Raw genomic sequence first — 14,160 nt, 5'->3', positions numbered from 1 at the left:
AGAGAACAACAACTACCAAGCTTTTAGAAGACATCTGAAGGCAGCCCTGTTTCGGGAAGCTTTTAATGTTTGATGTATTATAGTATTTTAATATTCTTTTGGAAGCCGCCCAGAGTGGCTGGGGAAGCCCAGCCAGATGGGTCGGGGTACAAATAATAAATTATTATTATTATTATAGCTGTGCTGTGCTGGCTGGGGCTGATGGGAGTTGTAGGACAGAGACTGGATGGCCATCGGTCATGGATGCTTTAGTTGAGATTCCTGCATTGCAGGGGGTCGGACTAGATGACCCGGTGACCCCTTCCAACTCTATGATCCTAGGTTGGCGAAGGTTTCTTCCATGCTGTGTTTAAAGGTAAAGGGACCCCTGACCATTAGGTCCAGTCATAACCGACTCTGGGGTTGCGGCGCTCATCTCGCTTTACTGGCCGAGGGAGCCGGCGTACAGCTTCCGGGTCATGTGGCCAGCATGACTAAGCCGCTTCTGGCGAACCAGAGCAGCGCACGGAAACGCCATTTACTTTCCCACCAGAGCGGTACCTATTTATCTACTTGCACTTTGACGTGCTTTCGAACTGCTAGGTTGGCAGGAGCAGGGACCGAGCAACGGGAGCTGACACCGTTGCGGGGATTCGAACCGCCAACCTTTTGATCGGCAAGTCCTAGGCTCTGTGGTTTAACCCGCAGTGCCACCCACGTCCCCTATGCTGTGTTTATGTGAGAGTTAAGCTGCAGACTCGCCAGGCCCTGTTTGAGCTCTGTCTGTGTGCATTTTAAAGTACAGTCGCGCAGGCGTGCTGGATAGAAACTTGCCGCTTTTTATTTCTACACCTTTGAAGATTCACAGTAAAAGCTTCACAATCGAACCCTGTGCGCTAATCGACGCCGGAAGCGTGAAACTGGACAAACTTAATATCCATTATCCGTTTTGGTACGTTAGCAAACAAGGCAGAGCAGGGACTGGCACAAGTTGCTCAACATGCAGGCTAACCCAAAGCTATACAGTCACATTTATCTTTTCTCTCTCTCTCTCCATCCTCTTCCTCTGTTTTGCCCTCTTGGTGCTTGAATTACAGACGCCCTTTTAATCTGATCTCCAGCCCTTTTTAACCAATGAGAAAACGCAAAGCAGAGCATCCCTATGGAAAGGGCCATCGCTCCCCAGATATAGAGCACCCGCTTTGCATGTTCAAGGTCCCAGGTAGCAGAATCTCCCGGTAGGGCTGGAATTGTCTCCTGTCTGAAACCTTGGAGAGCATCTGCCAATCAGTGTCGAGACATTCCTGAGCTGGACGGACCAACTGGGCACTTCCCGTGTCCTCCTGGAAATTTCCCTATGGGGGATGCGATTGTAGGGGAAAGAATCTCTCCCCTCCAAAGACCTGTTCCTTCGCCACCACCTGCACCTGCTCCAACCTAACCCCAGCAGTTCCTGGATCCTTGTGGAGATGCTCTGCAGGTGGGACCTCATTTCAGCTCCTCCTCTGAGTCGTCACCCCGTCCCTCTGCGCCCACTGCCAGGAAGCTCCCCGTCCGTAGGGTGGCTTTGGCTCTCAGCATGCGGAATAGTCTTGGAAAGGGATGCCATCCTGCGTCCCGTGTGTGGCAGATGCTTTCTGCGTCCTGGACCACCAGGGCCACCAGAACTGGGAGTAGAAAAAGTTCCGGATGCTGCGGAAGACGGTTTTGCGGAAAATGATGAAGAGCCAGGGGTCCACGATGGGGTTGAAGGCACTGAATCGGAAGGCTTTCATGTCCTCGTTCTCGATGTGGTCAGGGTTGATGCCCCCAATGTAAGCCCGGATCTGTGGCGGAAGAGAAGAGAAAGGGTCAGGAGAGGGGGAAAGCAGCACAAGGTCATAATATTGTGATGGAAGATTGGGGAAAATTATGGAAAACTGATTTAAAAATTTACAGATTGTTCCCTATTGAAGGAGAATTGCGTAAAGATGATGTACAGATGGTATATGACACTAGTGCAGTTAGGGAAAATGTATAAAACTAGTTCAAATATACTGTATTTTTCGCTCCATAAGACGCACCAGACCACAAGACGCACCTAGTTTTTGGAGGAGGAAAACAAGAAAAAAAATATTCTGAATCTCAGCAGCCAGAACAGCAAGAGGGATCGCTGCGCAATGAAAGCAGCAATCCCTCTTGCTCTTCTGGCTTCTGGGATAGCTGTGCAGCCTGCATTCGCTCCATAAGACGCACACATTTCCCCTTACTTTTTAGGAGGGAAAAAGTGAGTTATAGCGCAAAAAATATGATATGTTGGAAGTGTAAGGAAAAGGAGGGGACATTTTATCATATGTGGTGGGATTGTAAAGTAATTAAAAAATTTTGGGAAATGATATACAACGAATTGAAGAAAATGTTCCATTTGACATTTGTTAAAAAACCTGAAAAGCTGAAAAACATCTCCATGTATGTGACAAGGGCCGCAAGAGTTCTAATAGCACAAGGATGGAAGACTGAAGAAACTCCAACTAAAGAATCATGGCAAGAAAAATTGACGGACTATGCAGAACTGGCAAAACTGACATATAAGCTACGGGTCAAGGATAACTGTGACTTTAAAGATGAATGGGAACCCTTTACAAAGTATCTGAAGACGCAACAAAGCGAACTGGACTCCTTGGCAGGTTTTGAATAAACATTCACAAACTTTTTATTGATAATAATCAGCTAAATAGTTTGAGGATCTATACAACTGTGTAACATGCAGAAAACAGCATTCTTAGAGAAACCAAAGACTGGAAATGAGGGAAGTCGGGGGGTGGGGGTGGGAGGGTTCTGTGGTGTGAGGGAGGGAAAAAGGGAGGGGGAATAAGGATGATATGTTTCTGGATAATATGTTTTGTTTTAATTTTGAATTTAATTTTTTTTTTAGGGAGAAGGGGACAGCAATAGCTGCTTCCAGCCCAGTACCATGTGGGTGCCTGAAAGGAACCCCTGGCTGCTTTGGGCAATAATAATAATAATAATAATAATAATAATAATAATAATAATAATAATAATAATAATTTATTATTTATACCCCGCCCATCTGGCTGGGCTTCCCCAGCCACTCTGGGCAGCTTCCAAAAGAATATTAAAATACTATAATACATCAAACATTAAAAGCTTCCCGAAACAGGGCTGCCTTCAGATGTCTTCTAAAAGCCTGGTAGTTGTTGTTCTCTTTGACATCTGGTGGGAGGGCGTTCCACAGGGAAGGCGCCACTACCAAGAAGGCCCTCTGCCTGGTTCCCTGTAACTTGGCTTCTCGCAGTGAGGGAACCGCCAGAAGGCCCTCGGCGCTGGACCTCAGTGTCCGGGTAGAACGATGGGGGTGGAGACGCTCCTTCAGGTATACTGGGCTGAGGGCGTTTAGGGCTTTAAAGGTCAGCACCAACACTTTGAATTGTGCTCGGAAACGTACTGGGAGCCAATGTAGGTCTTTCAAGACCGGTGTTATGTGGTCTCGGCGGCAAGTTCCCTGCCTGCCCTCCCACCTCCTTTGCAAACAGCTTAGTTGGATCACAGCCAACTAATGCACACAGAGAGTCTTGGGTTCAATTTCTGACACCTCCAGTTGCACCTCAGGAGGTGAGTGGAGACCCCAGGAAGCCAAGACAAGCAAGCTATACCTGAAGGAGCGTCTCCACCCCCATTGTTCAGCCTGGACACTGAGGTCCAGCTCCAAGGGCCTTCTGGCGGCTCCCTCATTGCGAGAAGTGAGGGTACAGGGAACCAGGCAGAGGGCCTTCTCGGTAGTGGCGCCCACCCTGCAGAACGCCCTCCTACCAGATGTCAAGGAAATAAACAACTATCTGACTTTTAGAAGACATCAGAAGGCAACCCTGTTTCGGGAAGTTTTTTAATGTTTGATGTTTTATCATGTTTTTAATATTCTGTTGGGAGCCGCCCAGGGTGGCTGGGGAAACCAAGCCAGATGGGCAGAGTATAAATAATAAATTCATATTACATTATTAAGCTACTTGGAGAAAAACAATAAGTGGTTTTCACATTAAGTCTGTATTAGACTCATCCCAAATTGGCAAAAGACGTGGTTTGGAAGTTTAAAAGGACCAGTACACCTGGCATTTCAGGAATTTCCTTCCTTGCCTCTTCCTTCAATCTGTACACATGTTTGCCATCACCTGTGGCCAATGGGTTCCTCTTTCATGAGCCCCCTGCAGCGCATCAGGGAACCAACTCTATTTATATATCTGCAAGGCGGGCTGGAGTGAAGACCCATTGGCAGTCTGTTTTTAAGCAGTTTCCTCAAATATTTGCAGAGGCAGATCTAAAAGGGAGAGCAAGCCACAGCTTTCCCCACCACACATTAGTCAACATGTGTTATGTACTGAGTTGAATAGGATTCAGAATGCAGCAGTCTGATTGGTCCTAGAACAATGCAGCAGTATGATTGGTCTGCAGGAGCCACCCAATCCATCTCCAGATGGAAGTGAATCCACAACCTGATTGGCCAACAGGAGAATCCCGGAATTAGTCAATCACGTGCAGCCCATTGTGTAAATAATGTATATAAAGCAGATATTGTGGGGAAACTTCCATTCCTCCTCACCACTACGAGCTGAATAAAGAGCATGAAATCCACTCTAGACTCTGAGTATATTTCAACACGCTTCGAAGACCCAAGAAGATTTCAAAGAAGGGAGAGGCAAAAACAGATGGTTTAACAGCGAAGAGCATATAAAAAAGACAAGTTGTGTGTGCATTCTGGATCTAACCCAACCCTCGAGTGAGTTCAAATTCCTGGTGACCGCCTCCTGCGCTTCAGGCATATTTAGAAAATAGTGTAATTGCTGAATGTGTAAGATCTTGTTAACCGACCGAAAGCCCCTCTTCTGATAGAGGGGTTTTTTTGCCCATGAAAGCCCATTGTGTGAACACAGCGCAAGTGTCGTTGTTTTCAATTAAAAAGTTGGCAACTCTCACGGTGACCAAACACTGAGAGTTGTGAAATTGTTCTGAGAGGGAAGTGTGACTGAAACAGAGAAAGTCCCTCAGTGAGCTGCGTGTAGCAATTTGCTTGAGAGGGAGATTTCCTCATGCCTCAAGAATCTTAGGGGGCCAGCTGTGATCCTTTTGCTGTGGCTTCCGCAAGAGCTCAGTGGAGATCCAGGCGGATGGACCACCCCACTGATGGTTGCAGGCTTCTTCCATATCCCATTTCATGACAGAGAAGAGATGGGGTCTTTAGCCTAGTAGGAATACGGGCTTGCAAGCTCTTGTTGCTCAAACCACTGTGAATCAATTCTAGCTCTAACTGATTCACCACTGGGAGCATGTTTCTTTTTTCTTTTCTTTTCCTTTTCAAATAATCTTTATTAGTTTTTCAATTAGATACGCCACATACAAATACTGTATTACATTTTTCATTTATACTTGCTCTTCAGAGCTGACTTCCCTCCTTCCTTCTTCTGGTTTTTTATATCACATATAATTTTATCGCATTATTTTCTTCCATTTTATATATTGTTATTCATTTTCCATATTTGTCCATAGTGTATCTGTAAACAAATGAATCCTCATGTTTATACAATTCTTGTTGTCTGCCTGTATTCATTTACCACTACTGTTAGTTATAATAGTTTCCTTATACATTTTTTTTCTTATTATTTTCATTATGCTTCACTTTTCTTAATCTTTTCCGTTATGAGGTGTGTTTCCAATTCTACTGGTTTCACTATTTCATCTTATCTTTCCTATATACAACATAATTTCCCTCCATTCTTTATGAAATGTTTCCTCGCCCTGTTGTCGAATTTTCCCTGTCAGTTTGGCTGTTTCTGCATATTCCATTACCTTCTGTCGCCATTCTTCTACGGTTGGTAATTGCTGCTGTTTCCAAACCTGGGCTAGCAGTAACCTCGCCGCTGTTGTTGCATATAAAAACAGTTTCTTATCATTTTAACTATATCTTCTCCTACCATTCCTAACAAGAATATATGTTACATGTTTCAATATATGGGTTAAGAGTAAGAATCATAAAATTGTAGATCTGGAAGGGACCCCAATGCTAAATGTCATGATGCCATGACATAATTTAAACTACATTACTGTATTTTAAAGGAACGTGGGTGGCGCTGTGGGTTAAACCGCAGAGCCTAGGACTTGCTGATCAGAAGGTCGGCAGTTCGAATCCCCGTGACGGGGTGAGCTCCCGTTGCTTGGTCCCTGCTCCTTCCAACCTAGCAGTTCGAAAGCACACCAGTGCAAGTAGATAAATAGGTACCACTCTGGTGGGAAGGTAAATGGCGTTTCTGTGCACTGCTCTGGTTTGCCAGAAGCGGCTTAGTCATGCTGGCCACATGACCTGGAAGCTGTACGCCGGCTCCATTGGCCAATAAAGGGAGATGAGCGCCGCAACCCCAAAGTCGGCCACGACTGGACCTAATGGTCAGGGGTCCCTTTACCTTTACTGTATTTTAATATTTTGTTGGCAGCGGCCCAGAGTGGCTGGGGAAGCCCAGCCAGATGGGCAGGGTATAAATAAAAAATAATAATAATAATAATAATAATTATTATTATTATTATTATTATTATTATTATTATTATTATTATTATCTAGTCCAACCCCCTGCAAGGCAGGAATCTCAGCTAAAGCATCCCTGACAGATGGCTGTCCAATTTCTGCTTAAAAACCTCTGAGGAAGGAGAGCTCACCACCTCCTGAGGGAGTCTGTTCCTTTCTCTTCCCCCTTCTATTCCTAGGTCATGCTTTGCAATTGCTTCCGCATTCCTGATACGTTAGTGCAACAGTTTGCCAACACAGATTTTTTAAAAAAAACAAAAACAAGAAGTACTCTCAGCATGGGCAGTTTTGAATTGTTTTAGCTTGTCAAAATAATAATAATGTTACAGTGGTACCTTGGGTTACAGACGCTTCAGGTTACATACGCTTCAGGTTACAGACTCCGCTAACCCAGAAATAGTACTTCGGGTTAAGAACTTTGCTTCAGGATGAGAACAGAAATCGTGCTCCGGCGGCGCGGCAGCAGCAGGAGGCCCCATTAGCTAAAGTGGTGCTTCAGGTTAAGAACAGTTTCAGGTTAAGAACGGACCTCCGGAACGAATTAAGTACTTAACCCGAGGTACCATTGTATATGTAATGTATTGTAAGACTATTAATAAAGCTTGTTACATTGCAAAAAAAGAGAAAAAAGCGCTAGTTGCCAATGACCTTTTTACAATACCCGAATGACCGATTTACAATATTAAGTCTATCCACAGTTGGGGGTGGGGGTGGAGGGTGTTTTTGATTTTTTGCTGGTGGATGAGGAGAGCAGATCCCTCTTTGTGCTTCAGTTCACCCCCAGCCTTCCTGCATATAATATAATAAGTTAAATCCAGACCCCAGAGAGGTACCTTAATGATTCTTGCACCCTGGGATGTTATCACGCAGGAAACCCCCGGCTCCTTCCGCTGCCACAACCGTAATCATACCAGAAATAATCCCGCCGTGCTTTTATGACGAGGGGGGTTAATGAGATTGCTAGGTAATTGCAGACCTCGTCATAATTGGTTGGCACAAATTAAGGCTGATGACTCCAAGCCTTGGAGCGAAGCGAGGCCTCGGTGTCACCTCTGAGGCCGATGCTCCAGGAAATACAATATTGTATACTTAGTCAAATGACACTCGGATCCATTCAACAGTGTTTGAATTGGGATATGGATTTGTCAGGAGGGAAACATAAAATAGACAGTAAGATTTGCAGCCAGGACCAGAGATTCGGCCAACTTCCTTTCTAAACAAAGCGTCTCACAGTTGCCCTTATACATGCCATTTTATACTTTAAACTCACATCAATCAAAACATGTTCATTTCCCTTTCCCATTTATTTTCAAATTGTAAGGGCTGCCCTCAGTAGGACTGGGGTTTATTGCAGTGGTGTAGCGTGGGGGGTGCAGGGGGGGCTGGCCGCACCGGGCGCAACATGGGGGGGCGCTCGCACTCGCAGCTCTCTGCCCCTACCTGGCTCACTCACTCACTCTCACTGCAGTGCTGGCTGTGCGAATCTGATCCGAGCCGCTGGGTCGCCGCCCACTGTGGAGGGGGGGTGGGTGCCAGGCGTGCGGTGCGGAGAGAGAGCGAGGTGAGTGCGGGAGAGAACCACACCAGACCAGACCAGGCAGCAGCAAGAAGAAGCTGGCAGCGGCGGCAGGTTAGGGGTTAGGGGGCGCAAATTACTTGCCTTGCCCCGGGTTAGGGGGCGCAAATTACTTGTCTTGCCCCGGGTGCTGACAACCCACGCTACGCCACTGGTTTATTGTTCCCCTTAAGGTATGTCTACACTACCAATTTAAACCAGTTTCTGACCCATTTAAACTATACAATTCTTCATACTCAGCCGAGGAACTTTTGAAACTGAAGTCCTGTGAAGGGGTTACAGTTCTCAAAGAGCCCTCACAAAATTACGGTTTTGGTCAGGGAGGGGGAGCTGCGACAGTTATGAAGCTCGTTTACATTGGTTTCAAGCTAATTTAAATTTATCGGAAGATACACTCCCTTATCTACTGTGGATAAGATAAAAACTCATGCATTTCAAGTGGCAATTGGTCTGATCCAAGGTCCACGTTTCTGAAAGCACCGTGAACAAAGGTGGCTGGATCTGTTCCAGCTGCGGTTGCATCTTCACAGTCATGATGCGAGCTAGTCAGCGGAACTGGGATTTTAAATTATAAATTATTGGATGGATATACAGCCTTTCTGCCAAGTCTCCCGGCCCTCCCTGAGGCAGTGCACAGTTTTGTTGTTGCTGTTGTTTAGTCATTTAGTCGTGTCCGACTCTTCGTGACCCCCTGGACCAGAGCACGCCAGGCACTCCTGTCTTCCACCTTCTCCCACAGTTTGGTCAAACTCATGCTGGTAGCTTCGAGAACACTGTCCAACCATCTCGTCCTCTGTCGTCCCCTTCTCCTTGTGCCCTCCATCTTTCCCAACATCAGGGTCTTTTCCAAGTCTTCTCTTCTCATGAGGTGGGCAAAGTATTGGAGCCTCAGCTTCAGGATCTGTCCTTCCAGTGAGCACTCAGGGCTGATTTCCTTAAGAATGGATCGGTTTGATCTTCTTGCAGTCCATGGGACTCTCAAGAGTCTCCTCCAGCGCCATAATTCAAAAGCATCCATTCTTCGGCGACCAGCCTTCTTTATGGTCCAGCTCTCACTTCCATGCATCACTAGTGTACAGTTTTAATTCTTCCCAATTCTCTGCTAGATGTCAGATTTCATGTGGGACTCTGTGTGTGCCTGTGTGTGAGAGAGAGAGACTGCAGAAATCAAACAGCCCTCCTTAAATCTTCTTTCTTCTTTGGCGATCACTCGTAGCCAAGTAAGATTGTCTTCCATAAACATGGTTTTAACAATGAGTCCGTAAGTGACTATGAAGGCCAATTTTTTTCCTTAGTGCCACAGTTTCTATCTTTTCGCCAGCTCTGAAAGGCCTTCCTTTTCTTGTCACTCATGTGTTCAATCTCACTGTCATTCTCATCAAACCAGTCCTGGTGTTTCTTGGTTTGGTATCCAATAGTTTGTTCACAGGCTGCAATAATGGGTGTTTTTATCTTGGTCCAGTGTTCCTTAATGTTACCAGGGAACTCAGAAAGCAGATGGTTCTTAAGAGTCATTTGGAAGCAATCTCGCTTAATGGGATCCTGAAGGGCTTGAGTGTTCATTTTGCGCCATGGTTTCCTTCCTTGATTGGGACGCGGGTGGCGCTGTGGGTTAAACCACAGAGCCTAGGGCTTGCCGATCAGAAGGCTGGCGGTTCGAATCCCCGGGACAGGGCGAGCTTAAGTTGCCAAAGGTCCTACATACGTCTCACCTTGCATGAAAAAGAAAGGATGTTCTTGTTCAGATAGACCTTTCCAGAAGAACGTGTAGCCTCCTTTTTCTTCTTTCTGGTTGGCCACTGTGAGAATAGGACTCTGGACTCGATGGACCACTGGCCTGATCCTGCTGGGCTCTCCTTACAATTTATGGCCTTACTTTCTTTTTAGTAGTGTACCAAAGTTTCTCTGGATATGTGAGATCTGAGTGCCTTTTCCTCCTCATCTTTGAGCATCCCCACCTGAGCAGCTCCATCCCTTATAGATGTGAACCTGGGCAAAATTGTTTCTTAGTTTAAAAGAGAGCACAGTGGTACCTCGGGTTACATACGCTTCAGGTTACAGAAGCTTCAGGTTACAGAAGCTTCAGGTTACAGACTCCGCTAACCCAGAAATATTGTTGTTTAGTCGTGTCCGACTCTTCGTGACCCCCTGGACCAGAGCACGCCAGGCACTCCTGTCTTCCACTGCCACCCGCAGTTTGGTCAAACTCATGCTGGTAGCTTCGAGAACACTGTCCAACCATCTCGCCCTCTGTCGTCCCCTTCTCCTTGTGCCCTCCATCTTTCCCAACATCAGGGTCTTTTCCAGGGAGTCTTCTCTTCCCATGAGGTGGCCAAAGTACTGGAGCCTCAGCTTCAGGATCTGTCCTTCCAGTGAGCACTCAGGGCTGATTTCCTTCAGAATGAAGAGGTTTGACCTTCTTGCAGTCCATGGGACTCTCAAGAGTCTCCTCCAGCACCATAATTCAAAAGCATCCATTCTTCGGCGATCAGCCTTCTTTATGGTCCAGCTCTCACTTCCATACATCACTACTGGGAAAACCATAGCTATTACTATACGGACCTTTGTTGGCAAGGTGATGTCTCTGGTTTTTAAGATGCTGTCTAGGTTTGTCATTGCTTTTCTCCCAAGCCAGAAATATTACCTCAGGTTAAGAAATTTGCTTCAGGATAAGAACAGAAATTGGGGGGCGGCAGTGCAGCGGCAGCAGAAGGCCCCTTTAGCTAAAGTGGTGCTTCAGGTTAAGAACAGTTTCAGGTTAAGAACAGACCTCCGGAACAAATTAAGTACTTAACCCGAGGTACCACTGTATGGCATTTGGGTAAACTCCAGTCTCCGGGGTTTGGGTTAGAGGGGGTAGAGGGGGGTGTTGTTTATTTTGACAGCAAGGGAAAGGGAGGGTTGTCGAAAACAAGAGTTTGTAGGGAAAGCTTCTACTGTGTTGTGATCTTTGCCCCACTTGGGGTTATTTTAAGGAAGGCAATGAATCACAGAAGGGCAGGCCAGTACGCAAGGGATGGGGAAAGAGGGAAAGCATTGCAAAAGGGGGATGTGAAGATCAGACAACGTTCACATTTCAGCCACTCTGAGATCAGCAGTGAAGATGACAGAGAGCTTCAGCTGGAACCTGCTACCTAAGAACAGACGAAGAGCCACGAAAGAAGAATGGCAGACAAAATTAATGGACTACACAGAGTTAGACAAAACAACAGGAAGGATTCGAAACCTGCGGGATCAGAGATTTACAGAAGATTGGAAGAAATATACGAACTATTTGAAGAGCAACTGCAATCAACAAATAACGTTAGTAGGACTGCAAGAAGTTTTGTAAGGAGAAATATATGAAATATTGCCGAAGAGAGACTTTAGTTATGAAATTTAAATAGTGAAAGTAAGAAATGTATATTAAGTGAATAGATTGGAAAATTTTCAGACGTGATTGACGGAAGTCCAAAAAATTGTATAAGATGTAAAAGTATGTTTAATTATTTGAAAACGATATGTTAAAAACTAATAAAAAATCTATAAAAAAAAGAACAGATGAAGAGCCGGATGGATCAGGCCAATGGCTCATCTAATCCAGATGCCTGGGAGGATCCCACTAGCAGGATTGGAGCACAAAAGCGATCCTGTGGTTTCCAGAAACTGGAATTGAGATCATTGCTGCCTCTGACTGTGGAGCAGAGCCATTGTAGCTGGTAGCCATCAATAGTCCTCTCCTCCATGAATTTGTCTCTTTCTCTTGAGGATTGGATTTTTTTTTTTTAAAAAAAGATATTTTATTAAAGTTTCCAAATTATAACAGAACAAATGAAAAAATAAAGAAGAAAAAAACATAGAAAATAAAAACAATTAAAAACACATTAATTTTCATAACATATCTTCATACACTTATTTCCCCAGACCTCCTCATCCCTCCCTTTTTTGTATTCCAGTTCAATTTGTTAGTTCAGCAAATCCTTACCATCAAGTTTTTACCCTATTCTAATCTTTCGTTACATTACCTTACTCTATTCTCCTCATTGTCTTATAAAAAACCTTAACCTAAATCTTATTTTTGATAACTTCTCTTAACCATTATATTATTTGAGGATTGGATAAAATTAGGGAATTATGATTTCACAAAACTGGAAGACCGGAGAAATTCAGTGGTACCTCGGGCTAAGTACTTAATTCGTTCCGGAGGTCCGTACTTAACCTGAAACTGTTCTTAACCTGAAGCACCACTTTAGCTAATGGGGCCTCCTGTCGCCAGAGCACGATTTCCGTTCTCATCCTGAAGCAAAGTTCTTAACTATTTCTGGGTTAGCGGAGTCTGTAACCTGAAGTGTATGTAACCTGAAGCGTATGTAACCCGAGGTACCACTGTACCAACTAAAGAACAATGGCAAGAGAAGGTGATGAACTATGCAGAACTGGCAAAAATGACAGACAGACTAAGAGAAAAAGGCAACACTGACTTTGAAAAAGAATGAGAACCGTTTATATTATACTTGCAGAAACAAAGAAAGTCTATAGACTTGATGGCAGGATTTAAATAAACATTCACATTATTAGCATTAGAAAATTTGTGGAAGATAGAGAAATAGGATGGTGTGTTTTATTTGCAGGTTTTTAGGTTTTATGTTTTAAGGTTTGATGTTGTTGTATAAATATGTTACTAGTATTATTTTCTTTTAGGAAGTAGCAAAGTGGGTGAAACCAGAAACGAAAGTTGGGGGAAGTCCAGAAGGGGAGGGAGGAAGAAATGTATAGTAAATGTTATGGATATGAGATGTATGTAATGAATGAAAAAGGAAAAAGAAGAAAAAGAATTTGTCGCTTTTAAGCCACCTAGGTTGGTGGCCATCTTTGTCTCCTGTGGCAGGGAGTTCCATAGATTATGCACTACATGAAGAAGCACTTTCTCTTCTCTGAATCTTTCAACATTCAGCTTCACTGGAGCTCCATGCGTTCCAGAGAGAAGGGAGTGGACTTCTCTCAGTCCATCCTCTCTGTGCCATGCCAATTTTTTTGTAATCCTCCACCACTTGCAAAGTGTCTAACTTCTAAGGGAAAAAAGGAAGGTGCGGGGCCCAAGCCTATGCCCCCAACACGTCGCCCCATCTTTAATTTATTTACTTTCAGCACTTTCAGTCTGCTCTTTGTTGTAGCAAATGAACAACATCACAGCATGTCATACCAATGAAACAAGTTTAAAACAAAGAGGAAAAGAAAGGGGGGGAACCCAGCCAACCATATAACCCAATGGCAAAACATTGTTTATACAATTGCTTTAGCACCCCCCTTCTCGCAAACGCTGGGATCTGGATAAGCAGGTGCTGCTGGTCTAAACTGCGGCGGAAACTGGGCAGCAGAAAAGAATGCTAAAATCAGGAATGAACACATTTTGGAGATGTGGCCTCTCAGTGCAGCTCACATGACTCAGCTGCACATCAGTGCTCCCCCCCCCCGATCTGCACATGGCACAAGCCACATGCTTTAGTGCTCAAATAAAGGGACATTTAAGTCCAGTCGTGAACGACTCTGGGGTTGCGGCGCTCATCTCGCTTTACTGGCCGAGGGAGCCAGCGTTTGTCCGCTTCCGCAGACAGTTTTTCCAGGCCATGTGGCCAGCATGACTAAACCGCTTCTGGCGAAGACAGAGCAGCACACGGAAACGACGTTTACCTTCCCGCCAGAGCAGTACCTATTTAGCTACTTGCACTGGTGTGCTTTCGAACTGCTAGGTTGGCAGGAGCAGGGACCGAGCAACGGGAGCTCACCCCGTTGCGGGGCCTTGAACCGCTGACCTTCCGATCGGCAAGCCCAAGAGGTACAGTGGTTTAAACCACAGCGCCACCCGCGTCCCCAGTGCTCAAATAGCGCCTGGCAAATCTGTGGTTTAACTATTGTGTAAACACACTGTGGCAGCTGTGCTGTCTGGGGCTGATGGGAGTTGTAGTCCTAAACACCTGGCAAAGTCTGGCTTAAAGCATGGTTCTGTAGCTGGTAGACGCAGCAGTCGATTCACCCTGGAACATCCACCCTCTTGTTG

General features: G+C 45.2%; 1 protein-coding gene and 1 long non-coding RNA gene across 2 annotated transcripts in view; one reads left to right on the top strand and one right to left on the bottom strand.

Annotated features, from left to right (window-relative positions):
- Window positions 1-795: 795 nt before the first annotated feature.
- Window positions 796-14,160, bottom strand: part of PTGIR (prostaglandin I2 receptor) — a 54,128-nt gene continuing 40,763 nt past the window's right edge. Inside the window, exon 2 of the mRNA XM_083515951.1 lies at window positions 796-1,805. Within this exon, the coding sequence (XP_083372077.1) occupies window positions 1,554-1,805 (252 nt within the window). The 3' untranslated portion in view covers window positions 796-1,553. The remainder of the gene's footprint in view (window positions 1,806-14,160) is intronic.
- The window catches only part of LOC310712738, a 279,033-nt gene continuing 271,752 nt past the window's right edge, over window positions 6,880-14,160 (top strand). The window contains exon 1 of the long non-coding RNA XR_014528967.1: window positions 6,880-7,106. This is a non-coding gene — a long non-coding RNA (uncharacterized lncRNA). The remainder of the gene's footprint in view (window positions 7,107-14,160) is intronic.

This window comes from Podarcis liolepis (assembly GCF_965112155.1).
Source record: "Podarcis liolepis genome assembly, chromosome: 7".
Taxonomy (NCBI): Eukaryota; Metazoa; Chordata; class Lepidosauria; order Squamata; family Lacertidae; genus Podarcis; species Podarcis liolepis.
This window is presented reverse-complemented; position numbering and strand designations above follow the sequence as displayed.